The 25,300-nt window shown below is 41.8% G+C and overlaps 1 protein-coding gene across 3 annotated transcripts in view; it reads left to right on the top strand.

The window, feature by feature from the left end:
- The first annotated feature begins 53 nt into the window (after window positions 1-53).
- The window catches only part of CNOT10 (CCR4-NOT transcription complex, subunit 10), a 58,309-nt gene continuing 33,062 nt past the window's right edge, over window positions 54-25,300 (top strand). For 2 of the 3 annotated variants that reach the window (XM_010835545.1, XM_010835544.1), the window contains exons 1-8: window positions 54-337; window positions 15,517-15,611; window positions 16,009-16,170; window positions 17,381-17,531; window positions 20,574-20,716; window positions 21,789-21,875; window positions 22,450-22,533; window positions 23,875-23,992. In XM_010835545.1, coding sequence (XP_010833847.1) covers window positions 316-337; window positions 15,517-15,611; window positions 16,009-16,170; window positions 17,381-17,531; window positions 20,574-20,716; window positions 21,789-21,875; window positions 22,450-22,533; window positions 23,875-23,992 — 862 coding nt within the window. In that variant the 5' untranslated portion in view covers window positions 54-315. Of the gene's footprint in view, window positions 338-8,357; window positions 9,574-15,516; window positions 15,612-16,008; window positions 16,171-17,380; window positions 17,532-20,573; window positions 20,717-21,788; window positions 21,876-22,449; window positions 22,534-23,874; window positions 23,993-25,300 lie in introns of those variants that run through there. The other variant, XM_010835546.1, reaches the window with a different exon arrangement.

Below are 25,300 nucleotides of genomic sequence, written 5' to 3'. Positions count from 1 at the left end.
CAGGCGCAGTTCCCACGCTGGCCTCGGCGCCCGGAAGTAGTGTGTCAGGGGACTCCGCGGGGCGGAAGCCGCGCATAAGTGGAGGTAGTGGCGCCGCCCGGGCAGGGGACGCTGCTGGTGCTGTTGCTAGACGACGCGAACTAGCCTTCGTCACTTCCTTAGCCCGCCGACTGCCCACTCCCCAGGCCGGAACCCAGGGGCCCGGAACCGGGGTGGGCGCAGGCTCGTCCTCCGACGTCCAGGACAGCAGCCAGCTGGGCAGCTGGAGTGGAGGCCACGCCACCTGCAGGGAAGAATCCGAGCCGAGGCGGGAAGATGGCTGCAGACAAGCCGGCAGGTGAGGTGCCCGCGCGCTGGAGCGGCGGGAGCGGGCAGACCCTGCGCTGCTGCCGCGGGGCCCCAGTTGGGGACTTCGTGGCTGCTCTCTTTGGGGCGTGCATTTCTCTCCCGTAGACCCTCCTTCGGCCGCCGCTAATGTGAGTCTTTGGGCCCCAGGTCCAGTAGTTTCTTACCAAGTGCAACACGAAGCCGCTTCTGTTCGCCTTTGCCTTGCTCTTCGGAATTTCTTTGGTTTAAAAAGCATGAGTCTAGATGGCCGTTTCACAGACTTTTCGACTTCCCACTGGGGAAGGCAGAGCAAGGAAAGTTCACCCCGGAGACGCAGTGCCGTGATGCCTGTGGCTCAGGCTACGGCACTTAACTGGGTGACTTCGGCCACACCAGCCTGCCTGTGGTCAGCGACGTCCTGTGTAATTAACTTTGTCGAAACCACTTATTGAAATAGACATAACGTTATCGTGTCTCACTTCGGTCTGTGCTCTCTAGTGCCTTGTTATTTAGAACCTTTTTCCCTCTAGTTCATCAAGATTAATCTCAACGGTTTTCTTTATGGATTACTATTCCATTCCTAGACTCTTCTCTATTTGAGGAATATAAAATTCTTTCTTGCCTACCTCTGGGACAGTCTTGATACCTGTTTCCTGTAAGAAAATAATGTTCTCTGTGGCATCCATCCACGTTTTGTTGGAAGGCGCTTAAATTACGGGTTTTAGAAGTGGTCAACACAGACTTTTTACAATAAAATTTATATATTTTTTAAGAGGGAAAAGAAAATGTGCTCCAGGATTTTTTAATTAGATCCTGATCTCAATAATTGACAAACTGGATTTGATATTAAAGTGAGCCAATCCTGATACATGCGTGTGTGCTCAGTTGCTCTTTTCAACCCCATGGACTGTAGCCCGTCAGGCTCCTCTGTCTATGAAATTTTCCAGGCAAGAATAGTGGATGGCGTTGCCATTTCCTACTTCAGGGGACCGTGCCAATTGTAATACAGGTACAGATAAGTAAAATCATTAGAACATCTCTTCAGTAATCTAAGAAAAACAAGAGAAAAGATCTAGAAAGCAGGGCTAAGCATTTAGAGCGTGCTAGAGAATTTTAGGTAGGCTGATCAGGAAAAGCGTTTCGTGAGGTGATGGTTGAGCCCAATGAAATGGAGTGAGCCTCATGGAATGGGGAGGGGTGGGTTGAGAGAAAGTTCCACGCAGTGAATAAGCTTGGCCTGTCCAAGTCTGACGGAGAAGGCGATGGCACCCCACTCCAGTACTCTTGCCTGGAAAATCCCATGGATGGAGGGGCCTGGTGGGCTGCAGTCCGTGGGGTCACTCAGAGCCAGACACGACTGAGCAACTTCACTTTCACTTTTCACTTTCATGCATTGGAGAAGGAAATGGCAACCCACTCCAGTGTTCTTGCCTGGAGGATCCCAGGAACGGGGGAGCCTGATGGGCTGCCATCTATGGGTCACACTGAGTCGGACACGACTGAAGCGACTTAGCAGCAGCAGCAGTCCAAGTGTGAACCAAGGGGACCAGCATGTTGTTGTTGTTTAGGTGCTAAGTCATATCCTACTCTTTGTGATTCCATGGACGGTAGCCTGCCAGGCTCCTCTGTCCTCCACTCTCTCCCAGAGTTTGCTAAAATTCTTGTCCATTGACTCCATAATGCTGTCTAACCGTTTCATTTTCTGCAGCCCCCTTCTCCTCTTGCCTTCAATCCTTCCCAGCATCAGAGTCTTTTCCAGTGAGTTCACTCTTCACATCAGGTGGCCAAAGTATTGGAGTTTCAGCAACAATTATTATATACTAATAAATATATATATATTTATTTGCCAATGAATATTCAGGCTTGATTTCCTTTAGGATTGACTGGTTTGAATTCTTTGCAGTCCAGGGGGCTCTCAAGAGTCTTCTCCAGCACCACAGTTTGAAAGCATGAATTCTGAAGTACTCAGCCTTCTTTATGGTCCAACTCTCACATCGTTACTAGAAAAACCATGACTACTAGAAAAACCGTAGCTTTGACTATACATGCCAGTCTATCACTGCTTCCATTTTTTCCCCTTCTATTTGCCATGAAGTGATGGGACCAGATGCCATGATCTTAGTTTTTCGAATGTTGAATTTCAGGCCAGCTTTTTCACTCTCCTCTTTCACCCTCATCAGGAGGCTCTTTCTTTCCTCTTTGCTTCCTGCTATTAGAGTGGTATCATCTGTGTATCTGAGGTTGTTGATACTTCCAGCAGTCTTGATTCCAGCTTGTTATTTCATCCAGCCTGGCATTTCACACGATGAGCTTTGCATAGAAGTTAAATAACCAGGGTGACAATATACAGCCTTCTTGTACTCCTTTCCTAATTTTGCATGTCAGTTGTTCCACGTCCAGTTCTAAGTGTTGCTTTTTAGCCACATACAAGTTTCTCAGGAGACAGTTAAGGTGGTCTGGTAATCCCATCTCTTTAAGAATTTTCCACAATTTGTTGTGATCCACACAGTCAAAGGCTTTACTGAAGCAGAAGTTTTTCTGGAACTCCCTTGCTTCTTCCATGTTCCAAAGAACATTGACAGTTCATCTCTGGTTCCTCTGCCCCTTTGAAACCCAGCTTGTACATCTGGCAGTTCTCAGTTCAGGTGCTGTTGAAGCCTAGCTTGAAGGATTCTGAGTATTACCTTGCTAACATGTGAGATGGGTGCAATTGTACAGTAGTTGGAACATTCTTTGGCGTTGCCTTTCTTTGGGATTGGAATGAAAACTGACCTCTTCCAGTCCTGTAGCCACTACTGAGTTTTCCAAATTTGATGACATATTGACTATAGCACTTTAACAGCATCATCTTTCAGGATTTGAAATAGCTCAGCTGGAATTCCATCACCTCCACTAGCTTTGTTCGTACTGATGCTTCCTTCCTAAGGCCCACGTGACTTCACATTCCAGGATGTCTGGCTCTAGTTGAGTGACCACACCACTGTGGTTATCTTAGTCATCATGACCTTTTTTGTACAGTTCTTCTGTGTATTCTTGCCACCTCTTAATCTCTTCTGCTTCTGTTAGGTCCATACCATTTCTGTCCTTTATTGTGTCCATCCTTGGATGAAATGTTCCCTTGATATCTCTAGTTTTCTTTAAGAGATCTCTAGTCTTTCCCATTCTATTGTTTCCCTCTATTTCTTTGCATTGGTCGCTTAAGAAGGCCTTCTGGTCCCTCCTTGCTGTTCTCTGGAACTCTGCATTCAGAGTCCCTTGCCTTTCATTTATTTTCTTTCCTCAGCTATTTGGAAAGCCTCCTCAGACAGCCACTTTGCCTTATTGCATTTGTTTTTCTTTGGGATGGTTTTGTTCACTGCCTCCTGTACAGTGTTAAAAACCTCTGTCCATAATTCTTCAGGCACTCCAGATCTAATCCCTTGAATCTGTTCATTACCTCCACTGTATAAGGGATTTGATTTAGGTCATACATGAAAGGCCTAGTGGTTTTATCTACTCTCTTCAGTTTAAGCCTGAATTTTGCAATAAGGAGCTCATGATCTGAACTACATGCAGCCCCAAGTCTTGTTTTTGCTGACTGTTTACAGAGTCTGCATCTTTGACTGCAAAGAACATAATCAGTCTGATTTCGGTATTGATCATCTGGTGATGTCCACGTGTAGAGTCTTCTCTTGGGTTGTGGGAAAAGGGTATTTGATATGACCAGCATGTTCTCTTGACAAAACTCTGTTAGCCTTTGCCCTCCTTCATTTTTACTCTGTGGCCAAACTTGCCTGTTATTCTGGGTTTGTCTGGACTTCCTACTTTTGCATGCCAATCCCCTATGATGAAAAGGACGTCTTTTTTTTTTGGTGTTCGTTCTAGAAGCTCCTCTGTCCTCGGAATTCTCTTGGCAAGAATACTGGAGTGGGTAGCCATTCCCTTCTTCAGGGGATCTTCCTAACCCAGGAATCAGTCCTGGGTCTCCTGCGTTGCAGGCAGATTCTTTACCATCTGAGCCACTAGGGAGGCCCATAGGTCTTCATAGAACTGGTCAGCTTCAGCTTCTTCAACATCAATGGTTGGGGACTAGACTTGAATTACTATGATGTTGAATGGTTTGCCTTGGAATCGAACCGAGATTATTTCATTGTTTTTGAGACTGCACCCAAGTAATGCATTTTGGACTCTTGTTGACCATGAGGGCTACTCAGTTTCTTCTAAGGGATTCTTGCCCACAGTGGTAGATGGTCATCTGAATTAAATTCACCCATTCCCCTCCATTTTAGTTCACTTATTCCTAAGATGTTGATGTTCACTCTTGCCATCTCCTGCTTGACCACGCCCAATTTATCTTGATTAATGGACCTAACATTCCGGGTTCCTATGCAGTATCGTTCTCTACAGCATCAGACTTTACAACCACACGCATCCATAGCTGAGTGTTGTTCCCATGTTGGCCCAGCCACTTCATTCTTTCTGGAGCTATTGGTAATTGCCCTCTGCTTGGAGAAGGCAATGGCACCCCACTCCAGTACTCTTGCCTGGAAAATCCCATGGATGGAGGAGCCTGGTGGGCTACAGTCCATGGGGTTGCTAAGAGTCAGACATGACTGAGCGACTTCACTTTCACTTTTCACTTTCTGCATTGGAGAAGGAAATGGCAACCCACTCCAGTGTTCTTGCCTGGAGAATCCCAGGGACGGCGGGGCCTGGTGGGCTGCCGTCTCTGGGGTCACACAGAGTCGGACACGACTGAAGCGACTTAGCAGCAGTAGCAGCTTCCCAAGTAGCATATGAGACACCTTCCAACCTGGGGGCTCACCTTCCAGTGTCATATCTTTTTGCCTTTCATACGGATACTCATGTCCATGGGTTCTCCAGGCAGGAATACTGGAGTGGGTTGCCATTTCCTCCTCCAGTGGACCACGTTTTGTCAGAACTCTTCACTGTGACCCATCATCTTTGGGCCCTGCATAGCATGGCTCATAACTTCATTGAGTTGCAGAGCCCCTTCACCACAATAAGGCTGCTATCCATGAAGGGAAAGGTGACCAGCATATTCCTTCTCAATTTACGACATTGTCTCTCCCCCAGCTTTACCATTCCTGCTTGTCCATATCAGTGCCCTTGCCTGGAATGACCTTTTAGCTCTGAAATCTATCTAGGTTTCAAGTCTTTCCTCCGTTATTCTTCTACTTAATCATTCTTTGGTTTGCCAGAATTGAGTGCCAAGCCCTGCCTTTGATGTTGAAGAAATGGATGTGACACAGCCCCCGCTTTTGACGGTCTGCTCTTCAGTCTGTTAGAGACAGCCCTGTAATAGTGACACTCCCACTTGGGAAGAGCTATTAATGTGTGTCACAGAAAAATAGGGTTTAGAGTGATTGTTGCTTTGATTGGTGTAGGCTTATAGCCCACACTGTAAGAAACTTCCTGCCTGGATAACCAGGTTGACTTTGTATTAAGTAGGTAAGGATAGAGTTAAATAAAACAAAACTGGAAGCCCAGAGACTGAAACCAGCTAATGTTGTGGATTAATTTATTCAGTAATATTCACCAGTTTAGCCTACCCTGCCAGGCGCTGCAAAGTGTCTGTCCTCATGGAGCTTGTAATATACATGAAAGGCAGATAAATATGTGAACAATGTAAGAAATAATTAGGATTTCAAGCTGTGATAAATTGTGAAGAGGGACTCTCCTAGGGATTCAGTGGTTAAGAATCCACACTTCCTCTACAGGGAGCGTGGGTTCCATCCCTGGCCAGGGAACTAAGATCTCACATGATGCATGGTGTGCCCCACCCCCCCCAAAAGAAATGTGAAGAGAAAATAAGAGGGTAAAGGATAACTGAGAGCAGGGGTCCTACTTTGAGTGGATTGATGAGAGAAGGAAGGGCTCTGTTAGAGACGACATTTGAACAAGACCCTGACGATAAAGAGCCAGCGGGCCGAATGGGGGAAGAAGGATACAGGTGGGAGGAGTATCCACTGTGCAGACCCCTTGGACAGCAGGAAGACCCCTGGAGCCTAAGCACCGTGAGGACAGGCACATTTGTCTGTTTAGTAGTGTGCTACCTCCAGCTCCTAGACCAATAGCTGGTGTATCAAAGCACTCAGCATGTTCATAGCCTAGTCAGCAGAGGAAGCATAGCAAGAGGCGGTTAGAATTGTGGCAGAGGCCAGCTTCTTCCAGCCTTGTACAGGCCATGGAAGAAGGTGGGATTTCTTTCTAACTAAAGAGGAGCCTTAGAGATTTCGGCAGGGGCATCCAGGACCTTTTAGTGGCAGCGTGAGAGATCTAGTTCCGACCAGGAAGAGAACCCGGGCACCCTGCCTTGAGAGCTCGAAGTCTTAGCCACTAGTCCATGAGTTCTTGTTTTAAGTGAGCCAGCTAAGTGATGAAGAGTTAGGAGCCTGGGGTGTGAAGTCAGACAGCCTAGGTTCATCCTGCTTGTGCTACTTGTTATTTGTGTGACCTTGGGCAGATTTTTTTAAGAAACCATTTTTTTAAGCCTCAGTTTTCCTGTGTGGAGAAAGAGAATGATTATATCTACCTCACAGTTTTGGAAAGGGCTCAGCGTAGGCCCTGGTTTTTAAAAATGCCGACTAGTATTACTTTAGGGTAGGGGTTGATGGAGAAGAGGGGCAGGTGTGAGAATCTTTGAAGGAGTGAAATTGGCAGAACTTGTGGATGACTCGGACTAGTTGGTGAGCATGAAGCCTTGCTCTTTGAAAAAGGCTCTAAATTGAGCCTGTTTCTTCATTTGTAAAATGGGGGTCCTAATAGTCTTTTAGTTTATTCCTAATAGTTTCCTGATTTATTTACCTCACCTGGTTATAGCTTGTGACGATCAGCTGAGGTGAGGTGTGTGTGTGCTGATTACGTGAAAAAGGGAAAGACGACCAGATGAGTAATAGGAAGTCAGGAGAAGAGTATTTAAAGATGGCTTTGAAATCTTTTTTTTTTTTTTTGGCTTTGAAATCTTGAGCCAGGATGACTGTAAAAATGGCAAGAAGACATGAATGGACCTGGTGACCGTCGTATAGAGTGAAGTAGGTCAGAAGGAAAAAGACAAATATGTATTAACGCATACACGTGCAATCTGAAAAAATTGGTATAGACGATTTTATTTGCGAAGTAGAAATAGACACACAGACATAGAGAACCAATACATGGACACCAAGGGGAAAGGAGGAATGTGGGAGGAGCTGGGAGACTGGGGTTGACATGTATCACTACTGATACTATGCATAAAGTAGAGGACTCACGAGACCTAGTGTGCAGCGCGGGGACTCCGCTCGGTGCTCTGTGGTGACCTCCATGGGAAGGCAGTCCAAAACGAGGGGATATATGTATACATACAACTGGTTCACGTTGCTGTGCAGTAGAAACTAACACAATGTTGTAAAGCAGCTATACTCCAGTAACGGGTTTTTATTTTAAATGGTAGGAAGAACAAAATGAGAGAACTTTAAGCCAAGGCTACTTTTATTTTATTTAAAACACCCCCAACGTTTTGATTGTTATTAAGTATGTAAGGTAAAAAACATGAAGTCCTCTATCACTTCTGCACAGTCTCACTCTCCAGGTAACTGAGTTTGTGTGTTCTTCCAGACCATCAAATATATATTCATAGACACACACACACACACACACGTATCCGACTCTTTGCGACCCCATGGACTGTAGCCCTCCAGGCTCCTCTGTCCATGGAATTCTCCAGGCAAGAATACTGGAGTGGGTTGTCATCCCTTCTCCAGGAGATCTTCCCCACCCAGGGGTTGAACCCCAGTCTCCCACATTGCAGGCAGATTGTTTACCACCTGAGCCTCCAGGGAGAACCGTATATATGTGTATGCCAAAGAAGAAATAAACTGTGTGATACTATCTTGCCATTTGCTTTTTTCAAGGTCCAATAAGGAATCTGGGTTTTGTTTTTTAAACCTTTTTATTTTTTAATCAAAGTGTAGTTAATGGAGTTTGTACATAAATTATCTTTAAGTGACCTACATAGGATATTTTAAGTGTTTTTAAGATTTAAGAATTTAGTCTTATAATTCCAACTTAAAATGTATAATTGAGTAAATAATTGACTTAGAGTTGTGATTGTAAATTGAAGCCTTTATATTATTGCATGCACGTAATTAAAGAGTCACTGTTCTCATAAGCTTAATTTTTTAGATTTATAAGCTATTTGAGTTCTTCGGAAATTTTGTATTTTTAAGTCAAAGATTGTTGCTAAAATGGGTTATATTAAATTATTTAAAGTGGTTAAAATTTTATGTTTGAAAGTGTAAGTGAAATCAAACATTCATCACAGCCCTTTAAAATGAAAACTCCAAATAGAGTAAGATATGTAAGTTGAATGTAAAAGTTTGAGGAAAAATCTCAGCTTTCTGAGCTCATAAGTTAATAAGTATTAATATCTGAAAACTATAGTAAATCTATGCCCCCAAACTACTCTCAGGTATGAAAATAAAAATGCTTATCTGCGCTGGTAGTGTTCTGCTTTGCCTGTCTTCCCCAGAGTGTGCTGATATTCCTGGTGCTTGCTTTTCTGTTCTGTATCTCTTCTGTGTTCAAGTCTGTAGCCTTGCTGGGCACATGGTACTCCTCTGAGGTGTGGAGAAAGCAGCCATCGTACGTAGGACTTTGCTAAGACAGGTGTACTTGGGCCAGTGATAGAAAACCGCATGTGAGGTTTGTGAACCTTGGCTGGATGGTGGCTTTAGTAAACCTGAATTATTTTTCTTTGAAATGGCATCTTTCTTATTTAAAATTTTCCTTCACAAAGGCATCAACATTGTTTTGCAAGTATAGCAGCAGACTTCATTAGGCCTTCATTTCTTTTGTCCTGGGGGAAAATTTTCTTTCCTTGAACCTCATCGGAGCTCTATTTGGAAAAGTGTAACTTGTATGGCAGATCCTCCTCCAATCAGATTTGAATTGTTAACATTCTGTACTGGAATCTGTCTGGGCTTTCAGTTAACTGACTTTTTTCAGTTTGGGGAAAGTGGTGTGTTTCTTTTCTACTTAGTTTAAACCTAATTGTTTGGTTAGAAATGAAGCCTGTTGGCTTAAAAAACGTCAAGGTTTGTGTGCCAAAGAGCTCTGTACGCCTCCATGGTCAGCCCTGTTCATTAGGCCAGAGTAGAAGGAAGGTCAAGCTTATGGATGAACGGTCATATACTCTTTCAATTGGCAACGGAGACTATTTCTGGACAAATAAAGACACATTGTGGAATTATGTGCAGACTCTTTCTGGTAAGAAGTCAGTTACCTCCAAAATGAATGTTTTAGAGACTATTCCTTGGAGAAAACTTGAAAAGTGCATAAAGATAAGGAAAATAAAAATAATAATCTCATTGAAGTAATATTTTTTTCCCTTAAGTTTTATCTTGAAGTAAAAGAATGTAAGTAGAGTAATGGCTGGGTAACATGTAAGATGGAGAAGGCAATGGCACCCCACTCCAGTACTCTTGCCTGGAAAATCCATGGACAGAGGAGCCTGGTAGGCTGCAGTCCATGGGGTCGCTAAGAGTCGGACACGACTGAGCGACGTCACTTTCATGCACTGGAGAAGGAAATGGCAACCCACTCCAGTGTTCTTGCCTGGAGAATCCCAGGGACGGGGAACCCTGGTGGGCTGCCATCTCTAGGGTCACACAGAGTTGGACACGACTGAAGCGACTTAGCAGCAGTAGCAGCAACATGTAAGAGGCTATTTATGAGCTCAGATCTCTAAAATGTCTGTTTCAGAGTCTTTTGTCAGCCTTAGAGTCTATCTTATCAATGTGCTTCTGTCCTTATTTAGAGGATTTTAGATTTACTTTCACTTTTCACTTTCATGCATTGGAGAAGGTAATGGCAACCCACTCCAGTGTTCTTGCCTGGAGAATCCCAGGGAAGGGGGAGCCTGGTAGGCTGCCGTCTATGGGGTCGCACAGAGTTGGACACGACTGAAACGACTTAGCAGTAGCAGCAGCAGCAGGGGCTTCCCTGGTGGCTCAGTCTCCTGCCTATAGTGCAGGAGACCTGAGTTTGATCCCTGGGTGGGAAAGTTACCTTAGAGGAGGAAACAGCCACCCACTCCAGTGTTCTTGCCTGGAGAAGCCCATGGACAGAGGAGCCTGGTGGACTTGTGGGCTACAGTCCATGGGGTCGCAGAGTTGGACACGACTGACGTGACTAAACCACCATCACCACCACAGTTTCTAGAGGATAATGATAGCAGTGGCCACATGAACCAATCTGTTCTAGTGGAAAGTAGAAGCTTAACTCTTCAGTGACTTGGTGAGTTGTCTTGTGTTTCCCTCTGCCCTGTATTTATAAATCACAATTTATAAATGACATTAAGACCCAGAAGCCCTGTTAAAGAATGTCATCTAATGTCGGGAGGCTGTATTTTTAGAAGAAGCTGTGGAGATAACTTGACGGCAAACTAAGAATTTGGGGTATTTGGTTTCAGTTTAGTGTACTTCTGTATGAGGGGAGATACGTCAGGTTTCCTATAAGAATTTTTTTAAGTATTAATATCTGTGCTCATTGTTAATATGTTGACTCTACCTAGAGTTGAGGTTCCGTCTCAATCTAAACTCATACTTTGCTTTTTGGGGATCCTGAAATCCTGTGTCCTTAGTTTTACACATTTTAAAGAAATTGGTTTTTCCTGTAATTGGGCACTTGAAAGTTTTGCCAGGCAGGTGTATTGTGTAAGCAGTTGACTTAACAGAAACTCACTGTTACTAGCTTTTTAATGAAAAAGCTGTTTGACAGAGTCTTCTCAAACCAGTGAGCTCTCTTCATCAAACTATTAGTTTTTCCTCTCTGTTAGGACTCAGTTCTTATCTATCTGTATGCAAAGTGGAAATGAAATACTAATTTATGTAACTTTAATTATCAGAAGTAACACTTCTTTGAACCCAAATACCAGAATACCTCTTTTTTTTTTTTGTTAGCAGATCTAAGTCTTAGATAAGTTCACAAGTTGCATTTTGTTTTAAAGTATGTGGTGATTCTCAAGAGTATTCAGTCTAAGGATAGGGGTTTCACAGTGATCTAAGGAGCTGTTCACACTAAATGTAATTCATTGTTTATTTGTATATTTAAAGTGCAGAAATAAGTATTTTGTTTAAAAAAAGCCTATCACAGAAGGAGAAAGTGGGAAGGAAGCTGATATTTAGTTACATCTCTAACCAAAGAGATTGGTGGCCAAGGGGAGACAGACTGGAAATGTGACTAATTCTAAGACACGTGTTTTCATTGTACTGTGACGATAGGGAAACTGGGAGTCTTTACTGACTGTTGTTATGTGCCTGGCCAGGGCTTCCACACTCTCATCTCACACACCAGCAAAGTAATGCTCAAAATTCTCCATGCCAGGCTTCAACAGTATGTGAACTGAGAACTTCCACATGTTCAAGCTGGATTTAGAAAAGGCAGAGGAACCAGAGATCAAATTGCCAACATCCATTGGATCATCGAAAAAGCAAAAGAATTCCACAAAAACATCTACTTTTGCTTCATTGATTACGCCAAAGCTTTTGACTCTGTGGATCACAACAAACTGTGGAAAATTCTTAGAGAGATGGGAATATCAGACCGCCTGACCTGCCTCCTGAGATCTGTATACAGGTCAAGAAGCAACAGTTAGAACTGGTTGTGGAACAACAGACTGGTTCCAAATAGGAAAAGGAGTACGTCAAGGCTGTATATTGTCACCCTGCTTATTTGACTTATATGCAGAGTATATCATGCAAAATGCTGGATTGAGTGAAGCACAAGCTGGAATCAAGATTGCCGGGAGAAATATCAATAACCTCAGATATGCAGATGACACCACCCTTAGGGCAGAAAGTGAAGAACTAAAGAGCCTCTTGATGAAAGTGAAAGAGGAGAGTGAAAAAGCTGGCTTAAAACTCAATATTCAAAAAACAAAGATCATGACATCCGGTCCCATCACTTCATGGCAAATAGATGGGGAAACAGTGACAGATTTATTTTGGGGGGCTCCAAAATCACTGCACATGGTGATTGCAGCCATGAAATTAAAAGACGCTTGCTCCTTGGAAGAAAAGCTATGACCAACCTAGACAGCATATTACAAAGCAGATACATTACTTTACTGACACAGGTCTTTATAGTCAAAACTATGATTTTTCCAGTAGTCATGTATGGATGTGAGAGAGTTAAACTATAAAGAAAGCAGAATGCCGAAGAATTGATGCTTTTGAACTGTGGTGTTGGAGAAGACTCTTGAGAGTCCCTTGGACAGCAAGGAGATCAAACCAGTCAATCCTAAAAGAAATCAGTCCTGAATATTCATTGGAAAGACTAATGCTGAGACTGAAGTCCAATACTTTGGCCACCTGATGTGAAGAACTGACTCATTAGAAAAGACCGTGATGCTGGGAAAGGTTGAAGTCAGAAGAAGAAGGGGAATATAGAGGATGAGATGGTTGGATGGCGTCACCGACTCGATGGACATGAGTTTGAGCAAGCTCCAGGAGTTGGTGATGGACAGGGAAGCCTAGTGTGTTACAGTCCATGGGGTTACGAAGAGTCTGACGTGACTGAGCAACTGAACTGAACTAAGGGCTTCCTAAAATCAGCTCTTTTGACACTGGGTTCTTTGACATGCTCCTGGAAAACAGTTTTCTAGGCCATTATCAAAAAATACCAGGACTTCCCATGTAGTCCAGTGGTTAAGACTCCACACTTCTGCTGCAGGGGGCACGGGTTTGATCCATGGTCAGGGAAATAAGACCCCACATGCTGAGCTGTGCAGCCCCACCAAAAAATGCTCATGCCATAAGGGTACCTATGGTTTAATGAACTCTCACAAATCCAGAAGCAACCCACCCCCACCAGCCCCGCCATAGTTTCCTCTGATAGATCTGCAGCCACTAGACCCCTTATTTTCTAAACCTTACGTTAGTTTTAGACAGACACTTATTTATTTAATGTTTGTTTTTGTTTATTTGGCTACACTGGGCCCTAGTTGCAGCTTGTGGAGTCTAGTTCCTCCACCAGGCCCAAAACCCAGCCTCCTGGATTGGGAGTGTGAAGCCTTAGCCACTGGAACACCGAAAGTCCCTAGGCAGGCATTTAAAAATAAAACTTAAAAAAAGTGATCAATGATCATTATAAAAGTTTAGACAGTTGTTAAATGCAAGTTTGTGTGCCTGAGGCACAGTGAGGCCAAACCAGGATGTCAGAGTTTGGAGCAGAAAAAGATTTATTGCAGTGCCAAGAATGGAGAATGGGTAGCTTGTGCTAAAAAAAACCCAAACTCCCCCAACAGTTTGTAGCCAAAAGTTTTTGTAGGCAAAACCTGGGTTGAGAGCTGCAGGGTTTGTGGCTTTCCTCTGATAGGCTGGTGCTGAGGTAACCAGAATCGTGTGCTCAGCCTGAAGTTACCATCCTCCATTGGGTAGGGACAGAGTTCCTGCAAAAGAACTCAGAGATACATATATTCCTTGAGCAGGAACCAGGGCCCTGCCCTGCTGTTTCTCGACTGCTCCGTCTTCCCTGTTTGCTGTTTGAATCTGCCCTTTGAACTTAAGGAAGATCTAGGAGTCGGAAGCTTTTTCCTACAAGCAAGAAATGGGACAGGACGTGGGGGTGGGGGGGTGAGGGGGAAGGGTCGGAAAGTTTTGTATCCAGGAAAACACCATAGACAGAGCCCTCCTGGGTCTCACAGTTAAGAGCAATAGGAAGGAAAGTCATATCTCTCTCCTGTCCCACTCCCTGAAGGTAACGACTACAAACTGGATGTTTATCCTTCCAAATGTTATTCTGTATACATTCAGAATATCTGTGTATTTTTATAAAACATGGAGCTCTCTTGTATAAAACTGTTTGCAGTCTGCTTCTTCTATTTAAGAAGATGTTGAGGATGTTTCTCCACGTCAAGGCATTGTCAGGACTCAACTTTTAACAATTGTTCAGTGTGCCATTGTATTTCTATACCACAGTTTACTTAGCAGTTTTCTTAACTGAAGGATGTTTATTTCTAGTCATTCACTATTATAAACAGCACTGCAGTGAGCATCTTTGTGTATTTGTAGAGTGAATACCTGGAAGTGGGGTTGTTTGGTCAAGAGGTTGTACATGGACAGGTATTGGTGATTACTTCCCAGGAGGTCTGACCAATTTACACTCAGACTCGACAGGTGTTGTCCTTGAGTAGTTTAAAACTCGCATTAGCTGAGATTTTTGCATTTATTTGGGATTTTTTTTTAATAAAAAACTAATTTTTAAAACAGTAAATTGTAGGGCAGAAATAATATATACAGAAACTTCTATTGAGGAAGCTTTTTAAATGTATTAATCCTGGCTTTTCGATTTCTAAGCCTATGAAAGCCTTCATTGCTTGGTAATTACCTATGAATTCTTATCGGTGTCATTTTCTCATTGTTAAATGGTACTACTTTCTAACTAGATGATAAACTTCTTGAAGGCATCTCACATGTGCTTATAAATTCTTCGTGTCTCTAGCGCCTAGCATAGGTTCTTGAATACGTGAGATTTGGGGTGTATTGCTGTGGTGGGAGGCAGATCTAGTTCTTTTTTTTTAAGACAGGAGTTGTTCGTTTTTCTTTCCTTCTTTCTGGCTGTGCTGGGTGCTCGTTGTTGCGTGCAGGCTTTGTCTAGGTGCAGCTGGTGGGCTCTAGAGCACTGACTCAGTAATTGTGGCGCACGGGCTTAGTTGCCCCGTGGCATGTGGATTCTTCCTGGACCAGAGATCGAACCCATGTGTCCCCTGCGTTGGTAGGCAGGGAAGTCCCAGGTCTGATATTTTGAAGAGAGCACGATATTCTCAGCCTGGATGTCCTAATGGACAGAGCTATAATCCTTATATAAAGATTTCCACAGCAAAGGGAGACATTTTTTAAGTTTTTGAAAGAATGCTTCATTCCTCAAGTATAACATTAGTTAGCAAACTTCCCTGATGGTTCAGTGGTTAAGAATCTGCACTTCTGATGCAGGGGGCAGGGTTTAATTCCTGGTCTGTGAACTAAGATCCCACATGCCGCATGGCCAAAAAATAAAAATAAATACAAAAAATACCAATTATTCATTGTAGCTGAGAAAGGTCTGACTTTGGCAACTCCAGGAGGAAGAAGACAATTAAGAGGAAAACTCGGGACGCGTTCACTGGACAGCTGTTACTTCTAAAGAACTATCAAACTTGTGTGTTTGCAGATCAGGGAGCAGAGAAGCACGAAGGGCCAGGCCCGTCCTCTGGGATCACTGATCAAGAGAAGGAGTTGTCCACCAGTGCTTTCCAAGCTTTCACAGTAAGACACGGTTTCTCTTAATCTGTTCCATTTTTAGAATCTGTCAAGCATGAATATTTTCACCGTGAATTTATGATCTTTGCTCTGTACTAATTTAAGAGTTAGCTTCAGAGAGTAGGTTTAGGTTTAAGTTTCTTTAATTTTAGAGTTTAAATATCGTGAAAGGAATGGGAATAATAATAAATAATAATAAGCCATTGCCAAGTTTTTGTGTTTCCAAAATCATATCACAGTTTTTTAATTGATGTGACTATTATTTCATCTAGTGACTTTAGTATATTTAGGGGGATTATATCTTTGTAAAAGCTTTTAAATAAAGATGAATGAAATATATTTGGAAATGAATGTAAAGTTCTTAAAGTTGGTATTTGATTTTGTTTGTGTATTTTTGTTTTAGGCTGGAAATTACGATGTCTGTCTGCAACATCTTACCTGCCTGCAAGATATAAACAAAGATGATTATAAAATAATATTGAATACAGCAGTAGCTGAGTTTTTTAAAAGTAACCAGACAACAACAGATAGTTTGAGACAAACACTTAACCAGCTGAAGAATCAGGTAATACCATACATGAATTTCATTATAAGGTATTGTGGTGCTCTCTATGAAATTAAATTAGTTAAGTAAAATTAATGTGACTTTTTATTTGATATTAATAGCACAATTTCTAATGTATCTGCAACATTTGTATTAGTTTTATTTGTATACAATTTATTTTCTAGGAAATGAAGGTATGCTATGTGATTTTACGTTCTGATGCGTTTCAAACTTGAACAGAATAAGCTAATATACAAAATCTGAATGAGCTTTGGAGTTTTGAGAAAGAATTAGAATAGAAATATATGAAAAATGTAGCTGTTGAGATTATAATCTTATAGCTTAAAGATCTGATTATTAATAATAATGTCATTGTTTTAGCATTTGGGGTCAGGAAATGATTAGTCTTTTAAATAGAAGATACAACTTATTTACGGTTTGTGACTTGCCTTGGTCATCGGTCTGGTCATAATAGCATCTCAAGGTTAGACTTTTGATACTGAAGAGGGCTGGTGGCAGACCTTCAGTGCTGACCGCACAGTGAGACCTTACGTAACTAAGAACCTCTGTCTGACATCTCACTTATTCTTCCCAGCAGCCCGATGAAGTAGCTACTACATTTTTTTTCTCATTTAATAGACTTGAACGCTAAGGTACGGATGACTTGTGTAAATTGTCCAAAGACACAAAGCTTTTACGTAGTAAGAGCTACATGAACCCAGTTCTGTTTGGCTTTTGAGCCCCCGTGCTAAATTCATGAGAACCACCATACTGTAGCGTGTCCGCGGGCCCAGTCAGTCAGTCGCGTCCCACTCTTTGAGACCCCATGGACTGTAGCCCACCAGGCTCCTCGGTCCATAGGACTTTTCCAGGGACGAATACAGGAACAGGTTGCTGTTTCCCCCTCTAGGGGATCTTCCTGACCCAAGGATCAACCAGGGATCCAACTACTAGAACTTGCATCCCTAGAGCCGGTGCTCCACAATGAGAAGCCCCCACTCTGCGACTGGGCAGTAAGCCCTGCTCTCTGCAACTGCAGAAGGTCTGTGTGCAACGGTGAAGACCCAGCACAGCCAGAAATTTACAAAAAAACCTATAGGTCCTATTGACAGTGTGGGAGATTTTAGATTAAAAATGTTGGCCTGCGTTCCTGCTTATTCATTTAGATTCTCGCACCTTTACTCTTTATTTTCTCACTGTTAGAACACAATCTCCTTTGATTGTTCTATAGGTACACTCGGCTGTTGAAGAAATGGATGGGTTGGATGATGTTGAAAACAGCATGTTGTATTACAATCAAGCAGTCATCCTGTATCATCTGCGGCAGTATACAGAGGCCATATCCGTTGGCGAAAAACTTTATCAGTTCATAGAACCTTTCGGTATGTCATCTGTCAAGAAATTTGCCTATCTCCTCACACTTGCAAAGGTCTGTGATACTTGTGTCTAGATAACCTAAATCAGAATCCTTTATGAGTGTTTAAAGAAAGAAAAAGCAGTGTCAGATTATCTTAATGGTTAGAAAAAAAAAATTTATCACTTCTAGATAAATCTAGGTTTTTCTTTAATATCCTGCTGTTACCCCCACCCCAGTCTTTGAAGATAACTGTTGGAAATGCTGTTTCTGATTGGAAAGATTCACTGATTTTTTTTTTTCTTTGCTCTTTAAACACTGCCTTCGTGTACCTGATCCTTTCTTTCTTGACTGCTGTATTAAGGAAGGAGTGTTTTGGAAGTGAGGGGGACAGGGTAGTATTTTACTTCATATATTGCCTAATTGAAATTCTTGTAGGTAATCATAGAGTAGATCATATAGAATACAATTAGCCTTTTGTTAACTAGCTTACAGTTACCGGCCTCGAATAAGAATGCTAAGAAAAGTAAGGACCACTGCTTCGCGGTGACCTGAATGGGACAGAAATCCAAAAACTAGGGGTATATGTTTAAGTATAGCTGATTCACTTTGCTGAACAGCAGAAACTGACACAACGTCGGAAAGCAACTATACTCCAGTAAAAGTTAAAGTAAGGGCACGGAAAGAAGAGGGCTTGAATAAAGCACCAGCAAAGCTGGACCTAAGAAACGCGTAGAGAGGGCTGTTGGCTTCCAGCCCGTGAGCAAGCGGATTTCAGGTGTCTTGTTCTCCACGAGGTCTTTCTTCCAAATTCAAAACACTAGTGTGTGTTCTTGATTTATAGATCGCTGATTGCTGTTACGGTCACTATAGGACAGATGCCGCTTTGGGAAGATTCCAGGTCCCTGTGCTGACGGCTGGCTGGACAGCTGTCACTGTGGCTCCAGGGAGGCCTTTTCCAGGCACTCTTGTGTCCCTCAGCCCTGAGGACGTCGTGCCGGGCAGACAAGGCAGGAGTGGAAGACTGTGTGACTAGGGACCAGATCCTTGGCCCTGTAATGCTGGGAATCACAGTTCTACTTCTAGGATGGCATGGATGTGTTTTCTCTCTAAAGCTGGTTTTTAGAATTTCCGAAACAGTGGTCATCTGTACTATGAGCACAATATAGCAGAAGGCGATGATAGAGGATAAGGTGTTTGGATGGCATCACCAACTAAATGGACATGAGTTTGAGCAAACTCCAGGAGATAGTGAAGGACAGGAGAGCCTGGCGTGCTGCAGTCCATGGGGTCGCAAAGAGTCAAACACAACTTAGCAGCTGAACCACAAACACCAACTCAGTATTCAGATCCATTTCCTTCTTTGAAACTTTTTTTACTTTATTACTTGCCTCTTCATACAATATAAGTTTATTGAGCAGATGCTGTTTTGGAGTCGGAAGATAATAGTGAATGCAGTCAAGTCTTCACTTTCATTAAGCTTATCTTCTAATGGCAGAGAGAGCAATACAACAAATATGTATTGTGAGGTAGTTAAATCCTGGGCAGAAAGGATTATCCCTAAGATGGGGTAAGAGAATTGACTGGGGATGTCATTTTTAGATAAGGTAATTGAGGAAGGCCTGGAATAAGACAGTGTTTGGAAAGTGACTTGAGTGAAGAGGAGAGGCAAGTGCTGCAATGGGCGGGAAAGCATCAGAGCCAGAGGTTGTAGGGTACGCAGAGGCCCTGTGGTGATGGCAGTTCCGGGGAGTGAGAGGACGGTGTCATGGGGACAGGAGCAAGTGGGGACCCGGGGGAGCAGCACACATCCGGCACTGTGGCCTGGGTAAGGACTGGCGGGTTCTCAGCTGAGGTGGGTAGCCCTTCTAGACGTGTGACCTTGGCACGTCAACTGCATCGCTTAGTCTTAAGTGGATTCCACCGTGGCCGCTGTGTAAGCGCAAGCGTGGAATCAGGAAGGCTTGTCAGGCCCCGGATCGCACCCCGGCCCCATCACCGGAAGCATGGCGTCCTCACCCCTGGACCGCCAGGGGCTTCCCCTGAAATGTTCAGTTCTTGATTATAGCAGCCTTCCTTTCTTTTTGGCACTTAGTAAATTTTTATTGGAGTATAACTAGCTTCCTTACAGTGTTGTGTTAGCTTCTGCTGTACAGCAGAGTGAATCAGCTACGTATATCCCCTCGTGTTTGGATTGCCTTCCCATGTAGGTCACCACAGAGCGCTGAGTGGAGTTCCCTATGCTGCACACTAGGTTCTCATTCGTTCTCTGTTTTATGCATAGCAGTGTATAGGTGTCAGTCCCAGGCTCGCAATTCATTCCATCCTGCATTTTTCCCCTCGGTGTCCGTATATTTGTTCCCTGTGCCTGTGTCTCTTCCCAGCAGCCTTCTCTTAGACCCTTTCCGTTTGTCTTCTCTTCTGGAAGGAAAGGAGAACGGTGTCATGTCATGTACCAGCTTACCCCTCCTTCCTGCACTGGTTCTTTTTGTCGTTGGGTCTTCCTCTTGGCTGGTTCAGCTTCTGGTGTACTCCAGTCTGCATCTTGTTTCTTTTGTGTCTCTGATCCCCGTGTTTATTTTCTCTATCTCAGTGCCTAGAAAGGAAGTCTATTTTCCTAGAGACGCAGACCTTTTTAGAGTTAGATGGAACAAGCGATCACCTAGTCCACCCCCTGCCGTGAAGTATTCTCTCCACTTTTCAGGTTGATCAGCTGAGTTTGAATAGTTCTGTGATGTGCAGAGGCTGTGCATCTATTAAGTAACCAGGCTCTGGAATTAGGGTTTCCTTCCACCTAACATAATACTCCTCATTATAAGCGCTGATATTTGGTAGAGACTTTGCCAAAGGAATTTCGGGCACTAGAATCCCTGATACGCGAGGCCTTGGGAAGCCTAACAGGAGGGCATAGTTGGTACTGCACTTGGCTTCCACACATGGCTCTGGGGAATGAACACTCCTTTAGGTAAAAGCCTCAGGCTTTGCTTTTTAGAGCTTTCTGTGGGGGGAATGGTCTGAGATATTATTTTGGATTGTGACTTTTCTTGTTTTTTCTTTTTTTTCCCCCCAGAAGAAAAATTTGCCCAAGCAGTGTGTTTTTTGCTCGTAGACCTGTATATATTAACCTACCAAGCTGAGAAAGCTTTACATCTTCTTGCTGTTCTAGAAAAAATGATTTCACAGGGAAACAATAACAAAAATGGAAAGAATGAGGTGAGTGCTCTGAGGTGATCAAATTAAACTGTAAAGTATGTTTAGTGTTTGTGGTTATAAGTAGTATTTTAATAGGTTTATTGAAATATAACTCACATACACAGAATCTGTCGTTTGAAAGTGTACGGTTCAGTGGTGTTTAGGGTACTCACATAATTGTGCAGCCATTACCACTATCTGAATTCCAGAACATTGCCGTCACTCCAGAAAGAAACCCTGTACCTGTGAGCCATCATCCCCATTCTCTCCTTCCCTCAGCCTCTGGTGCCCACTGGCCTGCTTTCTTTCTTCCTTTTGTTTAATGATAGCTTTGTTATTACTTTTTTTTTTTGGCTGCACTGGCTCTTAGTTGCTTTGTACAGGCTTTCTCTCGTTTCAGTGCTTGGGCTTCTCATTGTGGTGGCCGCTCTTGTTGCAGAGCACAGGCTTTAGTATTTGTGATGCATGGGTTTAGTTGCCCCACAGCATGTGGGATCTTCCCAGACTCTGGATAGAACTGGTATCCCTTGCATTGCAAGGCAAATTCTTAACCCACAGGAAGTCCCAAAGAAAGTTTTTTATTTTTTTTTTATTAAAGATTTATGTTATCTTTAGACTGTGGGGGTCTTCATTGCTGCGTGCAGGCTTTGTGTAGTTGTGATGAGTTGGCTTCAGTAGTTGGAGCACGCAGGCTCAGTAGTTGGGGTGGGCAGGCTTAGTTGCTCCAAGGCATGTGGGATCTTCCCAGACCAGGGATCAAACTTGTGTCCCTTGCATTGCAAGGCAGATTCTTCACCACTGGACCACAGGGAAGCCCACAGAGAAAGTTTTTAAAGAGGGAATGACATGATCTGTTCTGTTTTAGGAAGATAATCAGTTTTGCCCAAGTAACATCCATGCTTTTTAAACCTAGCCCATCATTATACGCAACTGTGAGCTTAAGAGTTTCCTGTCACCCACCCAAATGGGACCTGGGATTCAGAATTTTGAAAATGTTCTCTAGGTGATTCAGATTAGCTCACTTGTAAATCAGTGATTTCAGTTATGGTCGAAAATATTTAATCTTGGATAACTTTGTTTTACTACCCTACAGACTGGTAATAATACCAACAAAGATGGATCTAATCATAAAGCTGAAAGTGGAGCACTAATAGAAGCTGCAAAGTCAAAGATACATCAGGTAGCGTAAAGTTTAAGAGGAGTTGTACCTGACATGTATTTACTTGTAGTTATGAATAATGAAGGATGTGATCATTGAAAACAGTAAGTAATTAAAGGCATGCATGTTTATTGGTTTTAAAGTATTAAAGTTTAGAAGCACATTTATCTAAGTATATTTTGCTTAAGATGATAATGCAATATTATTTCTTTTAATTGTCTGTAGAAAATTGAGAGAAATGGCCCAGGAACGTATTGGATGATAAAAATAAGTTTGTAGAATTTGAAAATTCATTGTTAACCATATACAGTTAAGGATTGATAAGATTTTTGTTTGGAACTTAGATATAAATTTCATCAACCATGTTTTAGTTTTTAAAAGTGTATTCCAAGAGAGAAAACTTTTTTTTTTAATGTATATTCCAAGAGTACAGTAAAAAATAATCAAAAAAAAGTTTTTTTAAACCCACTTTCACAAGTACCTGGTATAACTGTGTTGTGAATAGATTGGGTTTAATTTTCTTAACTAGAAAGTAAAACTTCAGCATGTGTAAATCCACCACGGTTCCTACATACTAGTGTTTTTCTTTTGACAGTATAAAGTAAGAGCGTATATCCAAATGAAATCCCTGAAGGCATGCAAAAGGGAAATCAAGTCTGTCATGAATACAGCGGGGAATGTAAGTTTCTTGACTTTTTTTTTTTTTAATGAGTAGCTTTTATGTCCCAAATTTTATTTGCACCGTAGGTATTTGTCAGTTTTAAGTAACTTACGTTTATTGTAGTGTATGTGTACTGCCAGATATAAACCTTTATGTTGAGTTCTGAGCTACTGATCATTCTGTGTCCATAATTTATTACAGTGTTTTTCTCACTTAAAACTATAACAAGCGTTTCCCCCTTAGTATATAGCTGTCCAGAATTCTGTGAGTGGTTTATCACAATTAACTTAACATTTACTGTTATTAGATATGGTAGTATTTTTTTTAGATTATACCCAAAACATTTATTAAAGGTAAATAATTTGATTGTTGCCCAAACCTGCCCCTTCCACATGATCTTTGGCTCGACAGTACCTTCAGTTTGATTGGTGCTAGAGTATTTTGAGTTAAAAATACCCTTTCCTTTCCCTCCGCTCCAACCCTGCACTGTTAAGTAGCCTTAAGACAGTAAAGAGATACTTTTAGGAAAACTGTAAATTAAAAGTGTGAAGTCATAAAGAGATACAGTTTATAGTAGGAAAAGTTCAGGAAAGTTGACTCTAGAAATCTCAGGCAGGATCCAAATTAGCCACTGGGTCAGTTTCAAGGGATTTCAGACCTGAGGGGTAGACTTGAGGCTATTATCAAGTCTTTTCGGGGAGAAAAGACATGATTCCCTTTCTTAAAGGATGCTATCATCAAAGGGAAAAGATGAACAGGAAAATAAATCATTGTTAGTCATACCCACATCAGGGAAAACTTCAGGAGCAAGTTTGAGGAGAAGCGAAAGATGGTCTGTGATCCAAAACACGATTATTCTGTTGTTAAAATAATCACCGTTGAAAACAGGCATTCTGTTAGGAAATTTTTCCATCCATAAAATGACACCTTTTTCCCCTTACTTGGAAAAGCATTTAATTATTTGTACTTTGAGTTCTAATGAAGGTGTATTTGTGTCCTAGAAGATAAGAGAGATCACCAGTCTATAATAATCATTAAGATGAAGGATCTAGTTCTGTTAAATTGGCTTTCAGTTAATAGTATAATAGATGACAGTTTGCAGGCTATATTCTTATTCATATATGTTGTATGTGTTTTTTTAGGTAGACATTTAATAATTCAGGTTGTAAAGTGCTGTCTGCCAGGTTTCATTGTTTTAGATTGTGAAAACAATAGGAAAGCCAGAGACTGTAGTTTTCATGACCTTGACTTAACGTGGTTTGGTTTTGCTGTTAACCGCATGCCAGTGCAGTGGTGTGATTATGATCTCGCATTAGGTGTGTGAGAACAAACTGTAAGAAACTTGTGTTTTCTTTACAGTCTGCACCTTCCCTGTTTCTTAAAAGCAATTTTGAGTACTTACGAGGCAATTATCGAAAAGCTGTGAAACTGTTGAATAGTTCAAACATTGCCGAGCATCCAGGATTCATGAAAACAGGTAAAAGAAAATTGTGACATGTTGGTGTTTTCTTCCTGATCCTTCTGTGCCTTGCTGCTTTTTGTTCTACGCCTAGGCTGCTATTCCAAGTGATTTTTTAAATGAAAATATTTTTTATTTCTGCTGCAGAAAATTCCTAGAATTTTCTTTCATTACTTGTTTCCATTTTAAAAGATGCCTCACTTCTCCTCCTTGTCTTTCACCTCAGGCACTCTTTCGGTCATTCTGGTTTTAATACCAGCTTAGAAATTGTGTCCAAGGCATAAGGACTTTGGGAATGCGCTCATTTCCCAAATGAAATGACAGTGGTTTTACTTTTTCCCTTCTCTCCCATAAAAGCAGTGATATTATGAAATGTTTTTTAGACTATTATATCGAAAATATTTTTATAAATCAGGAATTTACTTATTGCTATGTATTCTTTCCTCTATTTGGAAAGCCTTAACAAATTGCTTAATATTAATAGTAAAATGAAAGGTAAAATTTGCAGCTCTCATTTAAGTTCATGTCATTGCTGTTTTATGGAGAAGGAGGAATAAAATCGGTTTATTCAAGAAATAAGGTTAAACTAGTGAAAATACTTTGGACTAAGTTCAGAACGCAAAAGATGAATAAATATTTGTTTCATCTGACATCCTGTTTAGACCAGTGCACAAAACACACATGTAAACACACTCAAACCTCCCCGTGTTCACCCCTTCAGTTCACTGGAGTCATAAAGGAAAGAAAAAGGCAGTGTTTTCCATTACAGTTCTCTCAGGTACTCTGCTTATTCTGAGTACCCATGTCTAATTCTGCTAAATTTTTACTTTTCATGTTTTTATTGTTGTAATTTCCCCTCAGAGACCCTCTAACACCCAAACTGAAATGGTCTCTCAGACTAAAAAGATAATATACATTGCAGAAATTTTACCTAGGATTGAATTGATGTTGTCAGTCTTTAAAATGGAGCCAGACATATAGTTGACTAGTCAACACTTATAATCTAATAGGAAAGATTTTATATATAGTTGTATACTTTATGTATTGATATTTTTCATTGTATTTATTTTAAAATCTTTAATTTGCTTGCCATATATAAAATTCAGTGTTTGCTGCTAATAAAGTAGGCCTATTAGAGAAGATTTGGGAATAGAATTTTTCTTAATTGTTCATAATGCCACCCACAAGAAACAACCTCCTTTAAGACATACTTCTTACTCTTTTTTTCTTCAGCCTAGCTTTTTTCTTCCTTAAATATTATCGCTGCTTAATTTTAAGGTAAAATTTAAATTTAAATTAAAAATAAATTTAAAGCAAAATGAAGCC

The sequence above is a fragment of the Bison bison genome, unplaced genomic scaffold (genome assembly GCF_000754665.1).
Source record: "Bison bison bison isolate TAMUID 2011002044 unplaced genomic scaffold, Bison_UMD1.0 scf7180017864043, whole genome shotgun sequence".
In the NCBI taxonomy this organism is placed as follows: domain Eukaryota; kingdom Metazoa; phylum Chordata; class Mammalia; order Artiodactyla; family Bovidae; genus Bison; species Bison bison.
This window is presented reverse-complemented; position numbering and strand designations above follow the sequence as displayed.